We start from the raw sequence: 20,076 nt of genomic DNA on the forward strand, positions 1-20,076 counted from the left end.
AGACAAAGACTCTAGAGTAAATTTTGACAGATGGGTACTAGTAAATAACTTTTTCCTCCTGTTAGCTATTAGAAGGTTGCACCCTTTGTTATGCTGGCAAGAGTGACCTTGATGAGGAGGTACTCCTTTGAGAAGGTTGTACCAATTCTTCACCTCTTCTCACTTGGGCCTGCTGAAGCTGATGGAAATATTTCCAGGGACTTCCACGGGCATTGAAATTGGGTGTAAGTGAAACATTTATAATTTGCAAGAGGTTAGCATGTGCTTTCTTCTGGCAAAGCTGTACCGATGCTCACAGAGGAAGGAAACTGCTTTTAAAATTGCGTTAAAATACTACAGCAAGTTTGAGTGAGAATTAGGTTTAAGAATTGGCACGGTGTCCTGCTCGATCAGAGCACCTGACTAGCACCAGTATCCCTGCACGTGCCTTGTTGACTTGCAGAGAGGGCTGTGGTGCGCTGCTCTTTTGACTGATGTGTCCCAGTTGAGATAGTGCAAAACCCAGGGGCAGCTGTGGGAAGGAAGAAGTAGAAATGTTTGTGTTATGTGGAGCTGTTTGGTTTGGCCCTCAGAAGAACAGAGCGTGAGTTACAAGCAAGTGCTCCGAACACAGGTTGTCAAAAGGTGTGAGATAGCCAGTACAGCTCTTCTCTCTTCTCCTCTCTTCTCTCTTCTCTCTTCTCTCTTCTCTCTTCTCTCTTCTCTTCTCTCCTCCCTTTCTTGTGTTTCAGAACAGCCTGGTAGTTGGGGATGCCCCTCTCCTTACAGGTATCAACCACAGGCTTCAGCCCCCTTGCCTAGGGATGAAACTCAAATCTCTTCCTTTCAGCCTAAATGTCTGAAACTGGCTTTAGGCCACTGTTTAGAAACTGTTCAGTCCGTGGGAAAGAGCCAGGATTGCACAGCTCTTTGGCAGATGTTGGTGCCCATCTGTCCTCCAGGGAAAATGCTGGACTACAAACTGAAAGCGGCTGCAGCTGCTCGACAAGCTCAGCCTTGGCCCTGGCAGCTTTCAGACACACACACCTGCACCAGGTATTTTCCAGCTGAGGGAAAAGAGCCTTTTCAAGCCGGGCCCTTGATAGGATTGCCCCCCATGTGCACCATGTGTCTGCTAGGGGCACCTCACTCTGCCATTGAGGATGGTGGGGCACGGGGCAGGTTTGGTAAAAGGGGCCTCTGTTTTAACTAATGTTGTTTTGGCTGAATCTGAAAGGCTTGGACCTGAAGTTACTCCTCAAAAGTCATCCCTCTCCCTCTCCTCACAGCAGTAAGCAGTCTGCCCACATGCCCAACATCTGCTGGCTGAAGCTGGAAGTCCCCAGTGGTGGCCTGTGACTTCTCCATGCCACTCCCTCACACTTTTCTAGCATAAAGCTCGGTGTTCATCACACTGCTACTATTAAATATTCATTACATTAACTTGATGGTAATATTTGAAGATCTTGCTGCATAAAATCTCTTCTTGGGTCAATTGCACTGTTAGTAATTATGGGTGAGGATCTGTCTTCATGCACACACTCTGAAGCGTATTTTTAGGCCCTTCTGTTTCCTTCCCCTGGTTCAGATTGCCATCTCCATCTCTCCCACTCATGACACAAGCAATAACTCTAAACTCAGAGCTCTTTCTGTCTGCTGGCAGGAGAAGATGAGTAACAGTGACAGAGGAGATGAGAAAGCCTCTCTTGCCATGCACTGGCGTGCACAGCCTGTGCTGTGCCAAGGTACAAAAAAAAGTCAGCATTTCTGATTTGAGTTGCAAGTCTCCTGGCGAGACGCTTCTGCAAGCTCATGGAACCCGGGAAACAATTATTCCCGAGCCTTTACATGCACTGTGTGCTGGGTCTTCCAGCAATGCACAAGTAAATTAATGTTTTGCTCTTTGTTTCTTGGCTGTGGTTGATGTAACCTGTAGCCAAGATCATATATTTCACAGCATGTTCCTATCCAGTGGCACCAGCCTTGAGGTTTTCAGGTTTTTTCTAGGGGGTGTAGATAAACTCTCTCTACTAGTGGTGGCAGCTGAGCCCTTGCAGACATAATTAGGGGTGAGCTGGGTGCTCTCAAAAATACCTTTCCCCTTGGCTGGTTGATGTAGAGCAGGTTGTGCTAATCAACCTTGTGGAGGGGAAGGGGGCAGTGACTGACTTCAGAGCTAAAAGTTAGGCATCTGATTAATATTTAAAATACTTAAATCACAAGGATCTGTTTGCTGTGTGAAGCTGGGCAGCTTCTACGGAGTCAACTTCTGAGTTTAAACACACTGCACTATGACCAGCGATTCTCCACAATACAGTAGGATTTATTAATAGAAAATACGTCAATATGAGTTTGTCTTTGTACATGTTAGCAACATGTACAGTGAAACACTTTTTTTTTTTCTCAATCTATATTGTTATAGTTCTTTTGTGTTATCTGACATAACCACTTATATTTTGGGCTTAAATATGTTATTTGTCAAAATGTACTTTCAGTGTTAATATACCTTTAAAATCATAGTTTATCTTTCAAATATTGAATTCATATTATTTTTTCAAATCAATATTGCTCATGTTAGTGCAAATTTGTTAAATCTTGAGATAGGTTAACCATTCCTTCCAGACCATAAACAGCATTTAATAAAACAGTGAGATTTATATAGCTCTACACAGCTGAACAAGATTCTAATACGAAGCTTGTTAAAAAAAAAAAAAATCCGACATTTTACAGTACATCAATTGCATTTTATACAATTTTTTTGAACAGTTTTGTTTCTTCTCTATTTCTGTGTGTGATCTAGTACAAGAATGAAGGGAACAGCAATAGGTAATGATACTTTCCTCAGTATTAAAAAGAATGCATCATATATATCTTGCTCAGTATGGCGGCAGTGTTGTAATTCCACACCTGGAAAAGGAGCCAGGTAATTCAACACCTTCTCAAAACCCAGTACAGCAAGAGTGAACATTACCAGTCGGAGCACTTGCCACTACAGAAAAATGGAAACAAACCAACACAAAGTATAGACAAAAGGTATTTTATGCCACGTCATCAATCCAGAATCTCTCACTTGAGCAATGGTCAACATTTGACTCCAAGTAATTCCTAAGAGGAGCTGAAAGAGGGCAATGTGGGCATTTCAGTAGTTTGAAGAATGTAAATATATCCAACTTACAATAATCTCCTGTCCTAAGAACTTCAAACAGAACGATGCATCCCCTCGGCCTGTTGGCAACCCTGTGCCTGGAGAGCTGCACCAGCCTGCTGTTTGTCAGGCAGTCAAGAAGAACTTCCAGTTGCGAGTGACATTCTTTATTAAAAAAAAAGTTTTTATACTGAAAATGTGCTTTGTTCAAAAGAGCACTGCAAATGTCACTTATTAAAATCAATGTAATAAATAAAATATAAACAACCTGTGTCCAAAACTATGAATAGTATTTTTATCTACCTCACTATACATCTGGCCCACTGTGCCCCTCCCACCCACCCTTTCTGAAATTTTTTAAAAATTTTTTTGCATGCTATTTTTTTCCCCTTGTTTACTACAAAGAGCAAAGGTTACATATCGTACACTGGGAAAAGCTGCCCAAAAGATTAAACTATAGTTCTAGATTACCAATAAACCAATTCTACGTCACAATACCCGCCTGCATGAACTACTTGGGCTGCATCCTATAGAGCAGGTGATGACTTGTGAGAGACTTCTCCCCTGCGCACAGCCAGAAGTGTGCCAGGTGATGTTAAAACTATTACAGTGACTAACCACAGAAATGTTTGCAACCTAAAACAAATTCCTTATTGGCAATTTAAGCAATTTACAACTACTCCATTAGTGGTGGGTCTTATGCTCTGAAAACTGTATGCTGAACTGTTTGTTGCCTGAATTACGGAAATGAAGAAATGCTTCTTTTTTTTTCCTTCCAGCATTACAAGAAGCTAAGATGAATATGCCAGGTCTTCTGGCCTCCTAGCCTGTGTAGCTGTTGTTTACTTTTAAAATTTAAAAAAAAAAATTCTCTGTCCCTTACATTTTTAGAATTTCACTTTAAATGCACAGAAATGGTCTTTATTATCATATTTGAGGAATGTGTTCTGGGTGTTGGGTTTTATTTTTGGTATGGGTTAAAATAAATGATTGTCCTAATGGTTCAAGAATTGGACCCTTCTGTAGTCTAAAGAGTTTGGAGAGTCCAGATTAAAGTCTGATGGGTCTTAGTTTTTCATTCCCTCAGGGAGATGGCAAGATCAAACTCTGCCTTCCTTGAGCACTTACTGGTTGGTGGCTGGAGAGTAATGAAATTTCCTCAAGAGGAGATCAAAAGATGTTATTTTAAAGGAAATGGCACCTAAGGGTGATGGAGTTGGTGATAAAAAATCAGCTACCCCTTCTTTTGTGAGCATGTGGCCTAGCAATGTTGAATTGCTATTGATGGTTACAGAAGTGAGTAAGAGAAAGCACATACTGGAGTTTCCACTGTTCAAAAGAACTGAAAATCAAACAAAAATTGAAGCTTAACAAGGAGAACATCGGATGAAAAGAAGTCTTACACCACACAAACACACACACTCAAACACACGCACACGGAATACTATGCATACATGGACACACACGAGTAAGAATGTGTATTTGTATGGTAGGTTCTTGGAAATAGACATTCTTAGCAAATATGGATGACAGATCAATTGTAATTTATTTTCTTTTAACACTGTATCATCATAAAGAAAACTGGTATAAATGAAAAAAATCTATTTCAAATATCTACATCTAAAATTTTAGGCAGTGAAAAAGCACTTTGTTGACAAGGAGTGTGGAATGATGAATGTTAATTGTCAGAAACTGCTGAATGCCTTTTTTTTTTTGAGTTGCCACAAACAAAGTCACATATCAGAACAAACAATACTGCTAAATATTCCTTTTTGTTTTTTTGATTTTTTTTGATTTTTTTTGTTAAAACGCACCGGGGAAAAGAAAACAAAAAACTGGAAATTCATACATCTTTCAAAATTTGAAATTGAAGCAATATTTAGAACCATAGATGAAGAAACACTGTGGCATTGGTGTAATATACACAATGCACCTTTTTTTTTATCTGTAATGTACATCAAATACTTTACAACAATGCATTAACAAAAGGCAAGAAACATCTTGCTGTACAGAGGAAACCCCAAATGCAACTTGAAGCCTAGATTCACAATGAATGAGGATATTAAACAAGGTGTGAGAAGCTGTTCCCCATAAAGTATGTACGCTGCTCAGTAACTTGTGCTTAACTCTTGACCCAGATCCACTGTCATGTTCTTCCTCCTTCCTTCAGCCACGTTCAATATACAGCACTGAACTTTAGACTCTACAGGCCAACAGTAAAGTTGCCCCACACTGTAAAATATATATAAGTATATATATATATTTCTTTCTAATTACCCCCAGGTTTAGCTTTCATATCTTTTAGCCTTCTAAAAAAATCTCTTAATTTTTTCCATACTGGTTATCTGTGCCTTCCTATGGAACAGGCTTTAACAAACTAAATTTGCAGGAAAAAAATGTCTCGTGGTATGCATGCACATGCACAGTTCCTGGAGCTTTTGTATCTGCCCAAGTCTCAAACCCAGGAGTCGGGAGAGGCTGGATAGTGGCTTGTTTCATAGTTAAGTTCACTATAGGGACGAGCAGCTGAGTAGAAGTCGACGTAGTTGCCAGTTGACTTTAGTCCCAGGTGCATGTTGTATTCGCTTGCAGGTGGACGATGATGCACTTGGTCCTCAAAGAAGGACTCGTCATAGTTTCTTGTTGAATTCTGAAATGACTGATATGGTTCATAATCTTTTCTGCTGGGCTCCTGTGGAACTGGCTGTGTTGAAACCTGGAAGACACCAATACCCACAGCTTGTTAGATACAACTAGTTGCAGGCAACAGGATGGAAGGAGTAAATCTCATATTTCTCATGCTAAAAATACAAAATTGTGCATTATCTTAACTTCTGCTCAAAGCACTGCTTTAATGGTGAATTAATTCCACAGCTCTGCCTTGTAATTTTATTTCTTTACATTTATTTAATAGCATTGTTATTATCAAATATATTTATTATTTGATATTATTGCTGCAGAAGATACTGGTTTATGTAAAAAGTAGTTCATGCAGCATAGCTTATACTTCATTTTGCAACTATATTCTGTGTGTAACTTGGAGCTGTAGAATGCAAATATTGATGGCCAAAACTCAGCCTTGAAGAATTTGAATGTAATCAATTTACACTCCAAAGATGCTGAACATTTTGCAGCTGCCTTTGACTGAAGTGAGATTTAGGGGAAGAGGTGACATCATATCCTTAAAAACCATTTACAGTGTCCAGGGCACTGACATGAGAAAAGTGCCCTGAAATGGGTTCCTCCGCTACTGTTAAGCAGAAGCATTTTCTTAACACCTCCTCAACACTTCCTATTGACAACGTTGTGTTGTTGGTACATTCCAGCTAGTTACCTTGAAGCTGGAATGTTTATGACAAGCAGAAAAATAAATCTCAGATGGTCCTCTAACCTAAGGTTGCCATACTTTTTTTTCAGACATCCCTAGTGAATCTCTGATGTTATAGTTGGGACTTTATTGAAATCTGACATGTATAAACACATGCTGACTATCCTAGAAGACGATCTTCTGCTTCAGGCCATCTCTGTAAGTTTGGGCAGACTTTGTGACTGCAAAATGATGTAGCCTGTCATTCCTCAGATGGTTATCACTGGGAATACTGATGCTCAGACACCAATGTGAGAACGCTTTGTGGATCCTGCTGCTCTGCACATGTTAGTAATGTTCCCTCAAGCTGGCAGGAACAGTTTGCTGCGGCCCAAACTCCATGATATCTGTTCAAAACAAATATCTGTATTGGACTCTATGCAGGGATTGAGAAAGGCTGCCTAAGTTCACTACTTTTAGCAGCTCTATAAGTGATCTTAGAAGTTTTGGCCTGATATTACAACTGCACAAAGGAGTGTAACTACTCTAGTTTTTAGCTTCTATTTCTAGAACTGTTATCAAGGTGCAACTGACCTTCAGGACCTCATTTAATTTCCATATTCGAACACAGGTGTTTGATTTGGACATAGGAGTAAAATTTTACATGGAGCAATCTGTTTATTTGTGATGTTTTTAAGTTTCTGGTATTTTTTTCCATTTCCATATACAATGAAAACATACTAATGCACCAGTCTTTTGCCATCTGGAACAGTAACATTTTAGTCTCTGTACTTACCTGGTTATGTTTGATATCTTCAGCAGGCGCACCATACGAATTCCTGTACAAAGTTGAGATTCCAGTGTTCTGAGCTGCAGAGAGAGACAAAGCAAATTTACCAAACATACCTCTTTAGCCTCAAAGTGAATTCTTCACTAAATACATCATACCAAGCCTGTTTCCCACACACCAAAGCCTTTAAAAGCATCTTGCAGGTTTTTCCTCCCACTGAATGGTCATCATCTTTGCTTTGGTGCAAATACATCTCTTTGGTATTAATTTATTAATGGTAACAGGCTCCATATCATGTTCATAACAATCTTGTGCACTTCTTATATGCATCAACAAAATAATTTCATATAAAGCTAGCATTCAATAATAAATTTCAGGTTCTAGACGGGCTTATGTAACACATGCAACTAACAGCAGCTGTAAATATTGAGATTAAGAAACATTTAAGTTATTTCCCTTCAGTTGGACAATGTGGATTATTAATCCTACAGTCATTTTGCTTTCTCATGAAATTATTCAAGCATAAAGTGATTAAATATAAGTGACGAATTACGCAAAAAGTAATATGTAGTTATACTGGAGAGGTCTGGCCAAGATAGTCTCAAATACATGACTGCCACAGTCACTGCTGTCACTTTCTTCTCAGATGTCCTACTACTCAAATGCACAGACAAAACTGAGCTACGAGTTTGAAACTGGAAGTATTTATAAAGAAAAGGAGGATAATATACAGTCTTGCAAAAATTTGTTTCTAACCCAATCCCAAAAAACCCCAAATGAAAAGCAAAGGATTTTCCTTACTAAGGTGACTCCACTGATCCCTCTGATTTGGCAATGCAGCTGAAGCTTAGTTTGCTGGTAGGACTTGAAAGACTCTGGTTACTTCTCATATTTGAAAGACTATGAATGTATCATTTTGTGTGGCTGCTGCGCACTTTTCATGCATTATTAACTTTCCAGACATTCTAACCAATGACTGAATGCTGTTATGAGGACTCTTACTATAAAAGAACAGGCTCTGAAAGTAAAAATTGAGTACCTGTGAATCAAAGTCACGAGTGGAACTGAAACATGTGGCTCGTGACTACTCTCAGGTCTCTGTGCAATGGCATAAAACCTGGAGGCACCAAGAGTGGCCTTTAATACTTTCACAGCTCCAAACTTGTGATGGCAAGTGCTGAGCATCAGAGCTGAAAGCTGGACATGAGATCCATGCTAGTCACTTCACTAGGAAGAACGACATTACCAAAAGCGTAAGCACTCTTTCTTCCTTTGGTAATGTGCAAGCATGGACATCTGCACATAAAACTTCCTCTACCTTTCCTTCCACCCCTTTCTGGAGAAAGGAATGGCATGACCTTCAGCAAAAGCTGACTGGAATACATCTGTTGTGATCTTCATATCTGCCATGGGTTCCACGCTGAGGGTATAATTTTTGTCAGCTTGATGCACTGCTCCATGTTGCTGCTTTACAGGTCTCAGATGATTTTTCTTAAAGATCTGCACTATGTTTGTGAAAACAGGATAAAGACAGGACTTATATGGTAGCTTGATGAGCTCTAACAGCTGGAAAAAGAGACTTTTCACTTCATAACCATTAACTGATAGGGGTGAAACCCCTCTTGTTCCTTGAAGAGCTGGATGCAATAACTAAGAAAGTGCAGAGTCCTGTGTAGGAACTGGAGCCCTGGAGGTCTCCAAGCGCAGCATGACCCTTCTTTTTTAAGGCAGCAAGAATATGAACTCTAGTGACAGATGCTGGTTGGGCTCCTTCAGTGACAGATACTCTTAATTCTACCTGTATTCCAATAGGCTGATATACAAATACCTGATAGAAAAAGGTGAAGTGATGGAAAGTAGTGCTTGAGTAGTTTTCTTTGGTAGTCAACATTAGCACCAAAGAGTTGATCTGCAGAGGTTGTCACTGTTCAGGTTACATTTTGTCACTTAAGGAATTTTGAGACTTGACTGTTATTTCAGTGGGTTTCTTTATATTCCAGCTGCAGCCTCTGCTGTGATTGAAAATACCCCTCCTGATGATCTTTAGTATTAGAGAAGTTTGCATCAACATTGCTCTTTATGGTGCATCTCATGACAACATGACTCTCAGTAGGACAGCTGCCAGATCTTTCCTTGATATAATCTTTTAAATGCTGTTTTTCTGATTTTCTTGCTTGTCCCACAAAATGTCAGAAGTTGTTTTGTTATACAAATTCCTCTTCTCAAGATCTAAAGATTCAAGTGTTTCAGATATCCATTTTGTGAAGTCCTAGTTCTTCAAAAAGCATTTAAGTGACATTCAATGTCTCGGACTGTCATAGATGGAGGAAGAACTTCTTGTAACCATTTTGCTTTTATGAACATATGTGCCAAGATAAGTGGGTTGGAAGTTTCTTGCATGTGAGTTTCTAGTCAGACATGACTGGATATACTGAATGCAGACACGTCAATGCTGTTCAGGGTTGTTCAACGTCAAGAGCAAAAGACTGGTACAATGTGCAACTGTAATCTGAGGGTATTTTGAAGAATCTGATGAAAAATAACAAACTGAACAGATGCTAATTTGTATGCTGTTCCTTCAGGCAATCAGACATGAGGAGGCAGGTCATGACCTTTCCATAATGAGATATAAAAGACATGTGGTACATAGGTGCTGCTATTAGCCATGCCTATTATAAACCTAGAAATAGTTCTGAGTTGGTGTGTAGCTGTCCAGTGCACTACTGTGGCATTTGCACTGATGTGCTCACAAACGTCACATACCAGACTGAAATTTTACGGTCTCTTGGATCACATATTCTGCAATGGAAAATGGATCATTTCAGCTTATGAAAATAGTTGCCAGCTCTGTGTTGCTGATTTCACTGCAGTGATGGGGATACAAATTCAAAAGTTTAAAATAAAAAAAAAAGAACTCAAACCCTTAGTAATCTTTTTATAAAGCAATAAAAACAATGAGACATAAAATGCTTGAAAATAAATGCCAGAAGTTCAAGAATAAGATCAAGTTCAAGAAATCTTGACTCAGACTAGCTTGGAGGTTGAGGTAATTCTGATTCTGGAGGAAATGTAAGTGAAGCAATGTAGCTGCTAGCAGTGAATGCAGCCCTGCCTCCAGTACCTGCTTCTGAACATGCAGGTGGAATCCCTGGGAACTCCATTCCCACTCTGCCATGTTAAAATGAGCAGTTGACTCTTGCTATCCAAAAGCAGAGGACAAATATACAAGAAAGGAGAGAATGAGCTAGATGAATAGACAGATACTGTGTGGTTAGTATCTAATTTTTCCTGATAATATTGTATATTTACCATCATAATAAAATTGTAAAACAAATAGAGAAGTCAATGAACTATTTTTAAAAAATAAAAATGGCAAGAGAAGGGAAAGGAGTGAACAGAGTAAGAAACAGAGATATTTCTGCAGCCACATTTCTTCACAGAGATGTGAGAACTAGGTGAAAATTAAATTAATAGAGGAGTGATCAGCATGTGTGTTTATGTGCATATTTTATGCAGTCTATAAACATCAGTACATGATAATATTGAAAAGGCACATTCTGTTAGGCAAAATTGTGAGCATTCTAGAATGAATACTATGATCAACCTGCAGTACCTATGATCAACCTTTGTGGTTCGATTGCATACAGGACATTACAGAAAAACACCTTTCTTTCTCCCCTCTGTTCAGTCTTCTAGGTGATACTGGTTAAAAAAAAAAGTCACATAGTTCCCTATAGCAGTTTTCTTTAAAGATGACAAAAACTGAAAATTATGTTACTCAGTGGTTTACATGACAAAGATGTCATTGACCAAATTCATGCCCATTTATCCCAGTCACTTAATTCACAGTTTAACATTCGGCTTTCAGATCTTGGAAGTGCTTATTCTGAACACATTTACAGACACTTTGGAATAACAAGATGCTAGCCTTTTGCCCTCAGGAACACAAACAGATAGTAAGAAAGGACAGCTCAGCCTCATCTGGTATCACACAACCTGCTTTTTCTGCTATTAGCAGCAGGTCTCCATTTAAAAAAAATTTAGTTCAACACAGTAAAGGAAAATGCTTCTGTACCTCACAAATCTTAGGTAACACAGATCATTACCTGTCACTACAACTGCCACCTTCCTGCACAGTGAAAAATGAGGTAAGGACATGAGAAAAGGTTAGAGTGCATTCTTGTTTCTGAAAGTAATAATAATAATAATGACAATCCTGACCACCTGTAAAACCTGATGGTGTTTTTTTTTTGTGTTCCAAATATGCATGGACTTGCCAGTAAGTTTAAATTACAAAAGTACTCATGATTGACTCTTTACAAACAAAGGAAAAATAAATTAATCAGAAGTTTTTTCTGCTGCTGGAAGAGAAGACATAGAGTGTAGACTATGATGTACATATTAGTTCAGGGAGGGAACTAAAAAAGTAAACCTCAAAGAAGGAGTCCCATGATGGTACACAGGAACCTTATCTTCCCTGTTCTGAAGGAAAACACCATGCATAAATAACATTATCACGTGCACTTACAGTTCCCTTTTTCCTAAACGAAATATAACAGTTTTTGTCTCAAAAATATACTTTAGGTGACAAAATTTTATAATTGGTTATTATTTTCTACAGCGAGGAGAAAATGGACAGTACATATAAAAGGCATCATAAACCTGTGAAGAGGGCAATGAAAACTTTGATACTGTGCCTCTTTTTTTTTTTTTTTATCTATCCTCATGAAATCAGTGTAAGTTATCATCTTCAGCCAAACTGTTTACTTCATAGATTCTCCATTTCCCCCAGAGGTTTCCTGACAAATCCTCAGGATGGCAGGAAGCCAATGTTCCTACTTCGAAAATCCATCAAAAAACCTTCATTTCAGTCCCAGCCCAAAGGTCATAACATTTCTCAACTACAAACTGAGAAGAGCTTTGGAGAAGAGCATGGAGACAGTCATGGATAAATTGGAACTACAGCTGCGGCTCTACGCTCTGTGTAAAATCTGTTAAGTCAAAGAAAGCTTTGTGTAATACATCAGCTTGGCACAAAAGTAGAAGATCAGATCAAAATATGTGTGTGCCAGGTGGAACCTGAGAAAACATCCATCTAAGTCCCATCCACGTGGATGTATCGGCTGCAATGTACTGTCTGATGCACAAAATGAAACACAGGCATCGCAAGAAACTTGCTGCATGAACTTGTATTAGGCCACTCATGCAAAGTCAAAATGACTCACAAAATCACAAATACTGACTTTATATGTTTTTTTAAATCAAACATTTATTATTTAATGAGCTACAATTATGTTGCACAAATTCCATGTGGAATGTTGACGAGCAAAACTCCTTCTGTAATTTTCTTTTTGTCTTATAATGGTGCTTCATTTGAGCTTCGACCAAACGTGCAGAGATTTGGTGATCTGAAAGAGAGAAAGTTACTTGTTAATTCCATATTTATTTGTACATTGGTCATGTAAGATTGTGAAATATTACATTTTTTTTATTTGAATTAGTTTGATTTTTTTTCCCCTCACTGAGCTCAGGAACTGGAAGGACAGTTGATAGCTGAGCATGATACTAAGAGTTTCAAGTTTCCTTACTAAAAGCCCACCCAAATAATCAGCAGAAATAGACAACATACAAGACAATATTACAGGAAAACACAATAGAGAAATCAAAGTAGAGTAAAGGTTGCTGAGGCAGTACAAACCTCACAATCTGACAATTACACTGTGAGAGAAAGGAAATAAGGGAAATAGGAACTGGAGAAGAAAAGCACCACACTAAAAAAGAAAGTGAAAAGGGGTGTGAAAAAAGAAAAGTAAATTTTTTTAATGTGTGGAGAGAGGCAAGACTATATGCAAAGAAACCCAAATTTTCAGCATGGAGACACTGTATTTTGGTGAAGTTTCAGATATAATTTGCTAATCTGATTTTCCAGATACAGCTGGAACAAAATACCACTGTTTCTGCCTTTTCCTTTTCAGCCTGATGCTCTTATTCCTGAGATTCACCTTTTATGGGTCCTTGACAAATGGATGAAAAAACATCAGTGCTGTCCTTCATCATCAGCCAAGTAAGGGCCACTGAACTGTTACAGAAAACTACCTCGTGTCATGACTATGAAACACTCAAAACATTACAGACACATAAAATGCAGTACCTTGACTGAATCTTCTGCACTTTCCTGTAGTACCCCACAGAAGTCATTCAGGACACTGATTTTCTGTGGTTTCCAAACGCTCTTGACTGTCATTCCTCTCTTCAGATTTTCACCTTCAGGCTAATTAACATTCCATATTGCATTTTCACTGCTCTTTAGGTTTTGATTACATAATCACATTTAACATAGTAGTTACAATGTGAGTATCTTCATATCCTGAATATAGCCTTGAAAGATTGTTCTTATGGATGGATTGATGCTGAGTCAACATGTTCCTGGTGAGCAACCCATTCTGCTTCTGAGCAAGAAGTCTACAGAGGGCTTGGGAGAAGGTAACAGGCATTCAGACTTCTCAATGGGATTTTTTGCCTGCTCTGAGGTAGCATTTGGAGAAGAGAAAACCGTGATGCTTGGTACTGTATAAATGTGACAGAAAGTTCAAGAATGGTTATATCAGCCTGTACAATGGTGATGGAGACCAACATGTATCTTGCAAGAGAATTCATGAAGAGGTACATCACTGGGAAAAGCACTCAAAATTTCCTAATTACTGAAATGCTAAGAGATTAATGAACTCACTGGGGAAGAGAGGCCTTCAGAGAAATCTGTAACAGATGCTAAAACATACACAGAAAATTACTTCATTTAAATCAGCCCCGCTAAGAAAGTAATGTGGATAAACTTTACAAAGAGCCACAAACTTCGTATGAATACAGACACACAAAATAAGGTAACTCATCCTGGAGAGCATTCCCTGCAAAAGACAGATGTTAGGGATCACTGCACATACTCAAATATATAAATTAATTCAAACCAACTTCCTTCTGAAATGAAAACAAATGTAAAATTGAAAAAGACATGCAAAATTGGATTTAGAGCCTTTCTTCTGTGAAGAACCATGGTGTTCACAAATCATTTTCTCATAGTCTTGTATTCATTCAAATATATCTTCAGTTGAATTTCTCAAGGTAATTAAAACTTGGATTAAACAAAGCAGGTTGACACTTTTCTACAGTGCAGCAAGCCCAGGAAATTCTATCAAATCAGTGTTCTATCACAGCTGATTTTTATATAAGCTATGCAAGCAAAATCTCACCTGTCATGGTGTCTTTCCTAGAAGTGTGTTCTCCCTTACTTCCATGGTAAGTGGCATTAGTTCCAGTTGATTCATAGTCTGTTTTTCTTTCTTTTAGGCTGATCATTTCCCGAGGTGAGGCTGGGGCACTTGCTAGATAACAAAAACGGATTTTTTCTTTTTTTAATCATACGTGACTGATAGTAGGGTTTAACTCTTGAGTAAGCATTCCAGTAAAGTTTGTATCTGTTAGTTTTCTAACATGAAGCTGATTGAAGAAACACTAACACATGATGGAGGAAAAGAGGAGATGCTGTAATTTCAAGGGCAAGGCAAATGCATTCATTGGACAATCAACTGCAAACATAATTTTATTTCTGAATGTTAAATTTCTTTTTACTTGCATCCAACATCTAAGATGATCGCTATTAAAAAAATAAAAGTACAACATTTTCCCCTTTTGCTTTTCAGTTTCTTTAACTTGTCAAAACTTTCTGGTATGGGCACTTCCATTTTTCCCTCAAAATGGTTACTTTATTTCCATTGAAAAGACTGTTAATTTTCAACTGTGTGGAATAAACCCATTTGAAATTATTTTCTTCCCTTTTCTCTTGAAAATAAACCAATTAAATTATTCTAATGGAAAAGGGAAGAAAAGAAAGCCTTTTTTCCCCCTAGAAAACACATATCAAAGAATGCCTAACAATTAAAGGTAACTCAAATAATTTCACTGTCTTTAAATATTTATATGCGTGACTAACTGCCATTAAAGCAACAACTGCTACTTTAAGCTATTTTTATTAAAACTAAATCCTTCATCACCTATACTCATGGTACAGCTAAAAGGAGGAAAGCACAGGTAACACAAAAGAGAACTGGGTTTTGTACTCGAGTCTCACACACTGGAGAATGTGGAGGCGATCACTGGCACTGATCATGAAGCCTTAGAGCTTGCAATGCTTAGGAAAAGGAGAAAAGCAAAGGAAAAAATAATGGCTTTCAAGTAAACTGACTTCAATATATTTAGTTGTTGGTAAATAAAGTGCACCTTCCCTGTTGTGGAGGGCAGGAGGAGCACAGTGTGAGTGGCAGAGCTCCCCAAAACCTCATAAGGGCACAGTGATACAAACATTACTAAAGTGCGGCTGCTTACCCCCACACACTTCCCTGCCTCCACCCAGGTATTTGATATGCAAAAAGAAGCTCAAAACAAGTAACAATGTCTTTATCCAAAAACAAGGAACAGAAAAAAAAAATTAAAATGTAATACAAATTCTTTGTGAAGCTTGACCTTGAGGCACATCTTCCAGCATCTCTAAACTATGTTACATTTTTTAGTTGAGCAACAGTGACGTACTTGCACTCAACTACGGAGTAGGGAAGCACAAGTGATGTTGAATTCTTCTTTGATTGATTTTGCTGGCCCTGGCCTCTGAATTTACAGAGCAAATGTGGGACAGATGTTCTTTCTTATGAAGCCATTAGAATTGGGGATTGCTTTTAAACTGTTTGCCAATAGTGATGTAAATCTAAAGCTGATAATCCGGCAGATATAAAGAAACATGACGTTAAACTACCAAATCAGCTAATGGCAGCTTGAGTGTAATGGGGAGCAGGCCAGAATGCAAACCTTGAAAAAGCTGCTAGCAGAGAGACACATTTTATTTCACATACTCTGGTAATGGTTATAAACACTCTGGTGTTTTGAACAAAATTGACTGATACAGATAAAATCATCTCTCTTTGTTCCCTGTGGGAATTCCCTTGCTCTTCCCATGAGAGGAAAACTACTTTCTGGGAAGCATTAAAATGCAGAAGCACCCTCTTTCAGAGTTTTTACTGGAAGCAAAGATGAAGACTTTGGTTGATATTAGACTGAAAATTGATATAATGTTTTTCTGCTCTAATTCTTAAAGAACACAGAAAATCCTGTTATCACCCAGTCCTAGGGATGGATGGGATGGGATGGTGTGAGTTTGTTTACTTCAACTACCCCAAGGTAGGATCCAGTATACCAACAAAATTGTTGACAGATTTTAATCTGGAACTAAAGATCTCTAATGACAGAGATCACTTAACTGCTCCAATTACTCTGTTCCAGTGCTTTCTTTCCCACTGCTAGAAAATGTATAGCCTGACTCCTTGCTGCTCATTATTTCCATTTGTCTGCTATGAAAGCAGAAAAAGTTCACACCATTCCTCTTCACAGCTGGCTGTTACATGCTTGAAGACTTGGTGTGTACCTCTTCCCACTGTTTCCATCTCAAGTCTCTTTTACTGAAGTTAAACAATTACAGTCCATTCAGTATATTCTCATATCCTTATTTCCCCCTTCCAATTCATGTGTGCAACTGACAAAAATCCCCAGATAACTTCTAAAGAACTTTAGAAATTAGGAAATGTCACCTAGTCAAACATTCTCCTTATAACTTATTTTTAAAGGATTGGTTACTTTTTTCAGTTTGAACATTACCTTCAATTTCTCCGGATCACTTTGAATTTCAATAATTCCCATCAAAGAACATGAGTTTCTCCCAGGTTTATGTCACCCACAAAGGTAATAGGTAACTTTTGCATATTATCTGGGTCATTACTAAAACCACTGAAGAGTACTGGATCCAAGCTAGGCTCTAAGCACAGCATTCTGCCATTTTGGCAGTAAACAATACCCTTTCTTTGTGAATGGTTTTAAGTAAGTTTTTTATTTACGACACAGGAAGTTTTCTGAACTGTTGGCTAGCTTTGCCTCAGGCTTTTCCATAAAAATGTTGTGTGAAAGAGTCTTACTAATCATAGGATATTGTACTTACTGAATTTTCTTCCTGCAAATTTTTGTAGCAGGAATTCAGATGGATTTAATAAGAGCAATTGAATTAATACTTGCATTTGATATGGACAATACCAGACACACAGCAACTTACATTATTATGCAGAAATAGATACTCCTAGAGTTAAGTAATACCTTAGGTTCCTAATACCTTCGAGCTGTTCAGGTTCTGATTATTTGTTCCAGCAATTTTCTAGACTGACATTGAGCTGACTGGTATGTAATGACATGGGCTCTTCTTCCACCAAAACCAGCCACTATTATTTGTGCTTTCCAGTCTTACGATAACTGAGAACAGCAGGAAAATTTCATCCAAAATGTAGAATAACAGAAATAAGAAAATGGTTCTGGCAAGAGACAGAACTAAGATCTCAGGGCCAGACATTTCAAGTACTTTGCACTTACAGTCAAGATGACATTTTAGAGAAGAAAAAAAGGAACAAGAGCCCTTTATGGACTTGTGTAATGGCAGATTTTAAAAACAGAATAGCAGCTCTCACTGTACTTCTGGCTACATTTTCACATCTCCTCAACTGTTCTGCAGGACTAAGATGCAGCTTCTAGATAATTAACAAAACAATTTTCTTAAAAAACAAACTTTGGCATAATGGTAATAATAAGTTTGGCAATTTTAATCCTAAACTCTTGGTGTGCCTATGGAATGACAAGATTTCATTGAAAAGCAGCAGAAAGGCCACTGAAAGACTCTAAGTGGACTCTGTTTATCTTGAAATATTTTCACTGGGAATAGTTTTGTCTAATGGAGGTATGTTTTACCTTAGAGTAAAGTGAGGGAAAGATTGTCCAATTTCTAGATAGAAAAATTAATTTGCACTATGGCATTAGTTGAGATACTTGCATTAGTTAATTATGCAGATCATATAGAATTGATAATAGCTGGTGTAAATATGCTGTCAATGTTAGGAAGATACGTAGACAAATCTGTAAAACTTACATTTGCATATGTATATACACATACCGAGAATAAAAGATCACAAAAAATGTCATGTGGGTCTTTAAACTTCTGCTAAGTGTGCAAAATGGTAATAAACCACATAGTAGCTTTCAGGACTAGCAAAGTGAGCAACAGAATTTCCTGGTGCTAACAATGGATGCCATTGCCCTAAGATCTAGTCAGATAATTCCCATTAAGAAAACATTTTGGGAGAATTTATGACAAAACATTACGGAATAATCTTTCTTCTGTAAAGTACCAGGTGCTAATGAAAAAAAATACTAAATCCTGCTTTTGAACAAGTAATTTGGTGACAGTAAAGAACACACTTTGTGCCCTTCCACCAGAGTGAACAACAAATCCAGATGTCAAGGAAAATGACGGCGATGGATTTTTTACCTCTGGACTTACCTGAGCGGTTGTTGGGAGACATGCGCACGGGAGAGATGGAGGGCGTGCGGGATGAGGAGTACGGTCTTTGCCGATCCCTTTCTATTGTTGAAGATGAGGCTACAAAGTGATACTGTGACCATCCATCCTGCAACACCAAGAATCGTGACAACGGTCAGTGAAAATGCCACCTGGCTCTCCGCTTTAAGCAGAGTCTTTTTCTCTGGTGTTCTCACTATGGATACACCAGTAGGCTGCTGTCTTCTTCCTGCCACTGGGTAAGGTAAATATAGTTAGTGGTATAGGACAGGATGTGCTGACTGTACTGACACAGCAAGATTAAAAATAAATGTAGAAAGTTCTATAAAATAATGTATCTCAAAAAGACTCAAATTATTAACACTGTTTTAGGCTATTTGTTTCACAGCTCTGCCTTTTTTTCCACACCTCAATTTCCACATTGCAAACAGCATTCTGGCTTGAAATATTTTCTAATTTATATGGAGTTTTGGAATAAGTAGATTGGGAAGTTCCAGGATTACCAGACTGCACATCAATTCTGCTTATTTATACTAACTGCCCTTTTGCTCACACACGAGAGAAAAAGAATCAATGCATTTTGTTCCAGTTTTCTTCAAGGCATACAGAATGAAACTCTACTTCTTCCATTTAAAACTATGTTCATGGTGACATATTAAAAAACTGCAACAAAGTAATACAAATACTATAAACAGCTAGTTCAAAAATAAAAAGGGAAAGTTTAAATAATTCATGTTTTATTTCTGCACCATAACGTAATGCAATAAACCAAAATAATGTACTTCACATTTTAAAAAACGTATTACATATAGTCTGAAACTATCATGAGAGCATAAACTGACTTCTGGTAGCGTTCTTAATAAATTACAGCATTTCAACTGCCTGCAGTATTGATGGATTGCAACTGTCTTTATTAGTTCTTAATGTTTAATCTAAATCAGTAATATTGAGATTTCCAGTCTCACACAGTTTTAAAAATGCCCACTTTCTGTTTGGCTCAGTGGAAATCGAGTCAAGCACCAGGCATGGTGCTAAACAAAAGTTTTGCAAATGCTGAAAAAAATAAACACAACATTACCAAAATACGAGTTGGATTTTTACTCTTGCTCACAGAATAATAATTCATGGTTGGGGTAGTAAAGACTATTCTCACACCCTAACTAAGCTATTCCACACATCCAGCAATGAATGCCACACCTTGCCATGCTCTGCCTTTGCTCAAGGTTATCTGTCTGACTTCGTTCTATCCACAGAAACCATGGGCACCGGCTCTAAGATGAGAAGATGAATTGAAAAACCCATTCCCATGAGACTCTTAGAAAAGAGAACTGAGCAAGACTGTGACACAGCAGGAGGAAAGAAGATACTCACCATTCTTGCAGAGGAAAATTTTATAAACAAATTGGGACAGCTAGAGG

At 38.1% G+C, this 20,076-nt stretch overlaps 1 protein-coding gene across 1 annotated transcript in view; it reads right to left on the reverse strand.

The window, feature by feature from the left end:
- Positions 1-5,339: 5,339 nt before the first annotated feature.
- The window catches only part of CTNND2 (catenin delta 2), a 518,515-nt gene continuing 503,778 nt past the window's right edge, over positions 5,340-20,076 (reverse strand). Inside the window, exons 19-22 of the mRNA XM_041411749.1 lie at positions 18,641-18,767; positions 14,469-14,600; positions 7,228-7,301; positions 5,340-5,840 (exon numbers count right to left, since the gene is read on the reverse strand). Coding sequence (XP_041267683.1) covers positions 5,580-5,840; positions 7,228-7,301; positions 14,469-14,600; positions 18,641-18,767 — 594 coding nt within the window. The 3' untranslated portion in view covers positions 5,340-5,579. The remainder of the gene's footprint in view (positions 5,841-7,227; positions 7,302-14,468; positions 14,601-18,640; positions 18,768-20,076) is intronic.

Source organism: Onychostruthus taczanowskii, unplaced genomic scaffold (genome assembly GCF_017590055.1).
Source record: "Onychostruthus taczanowskii isolate IOZ18803 unplaced genomic scaffold, ASM1759005v1 scaffold37, whole genome shotgun sequence".
Taxonomy (NCBI): Eukaryota; Metazoa; Chordata; class Aves; order Passeriformes; family Passeridae; genus Onychostruthus; species Onychostruthus taczanowskii.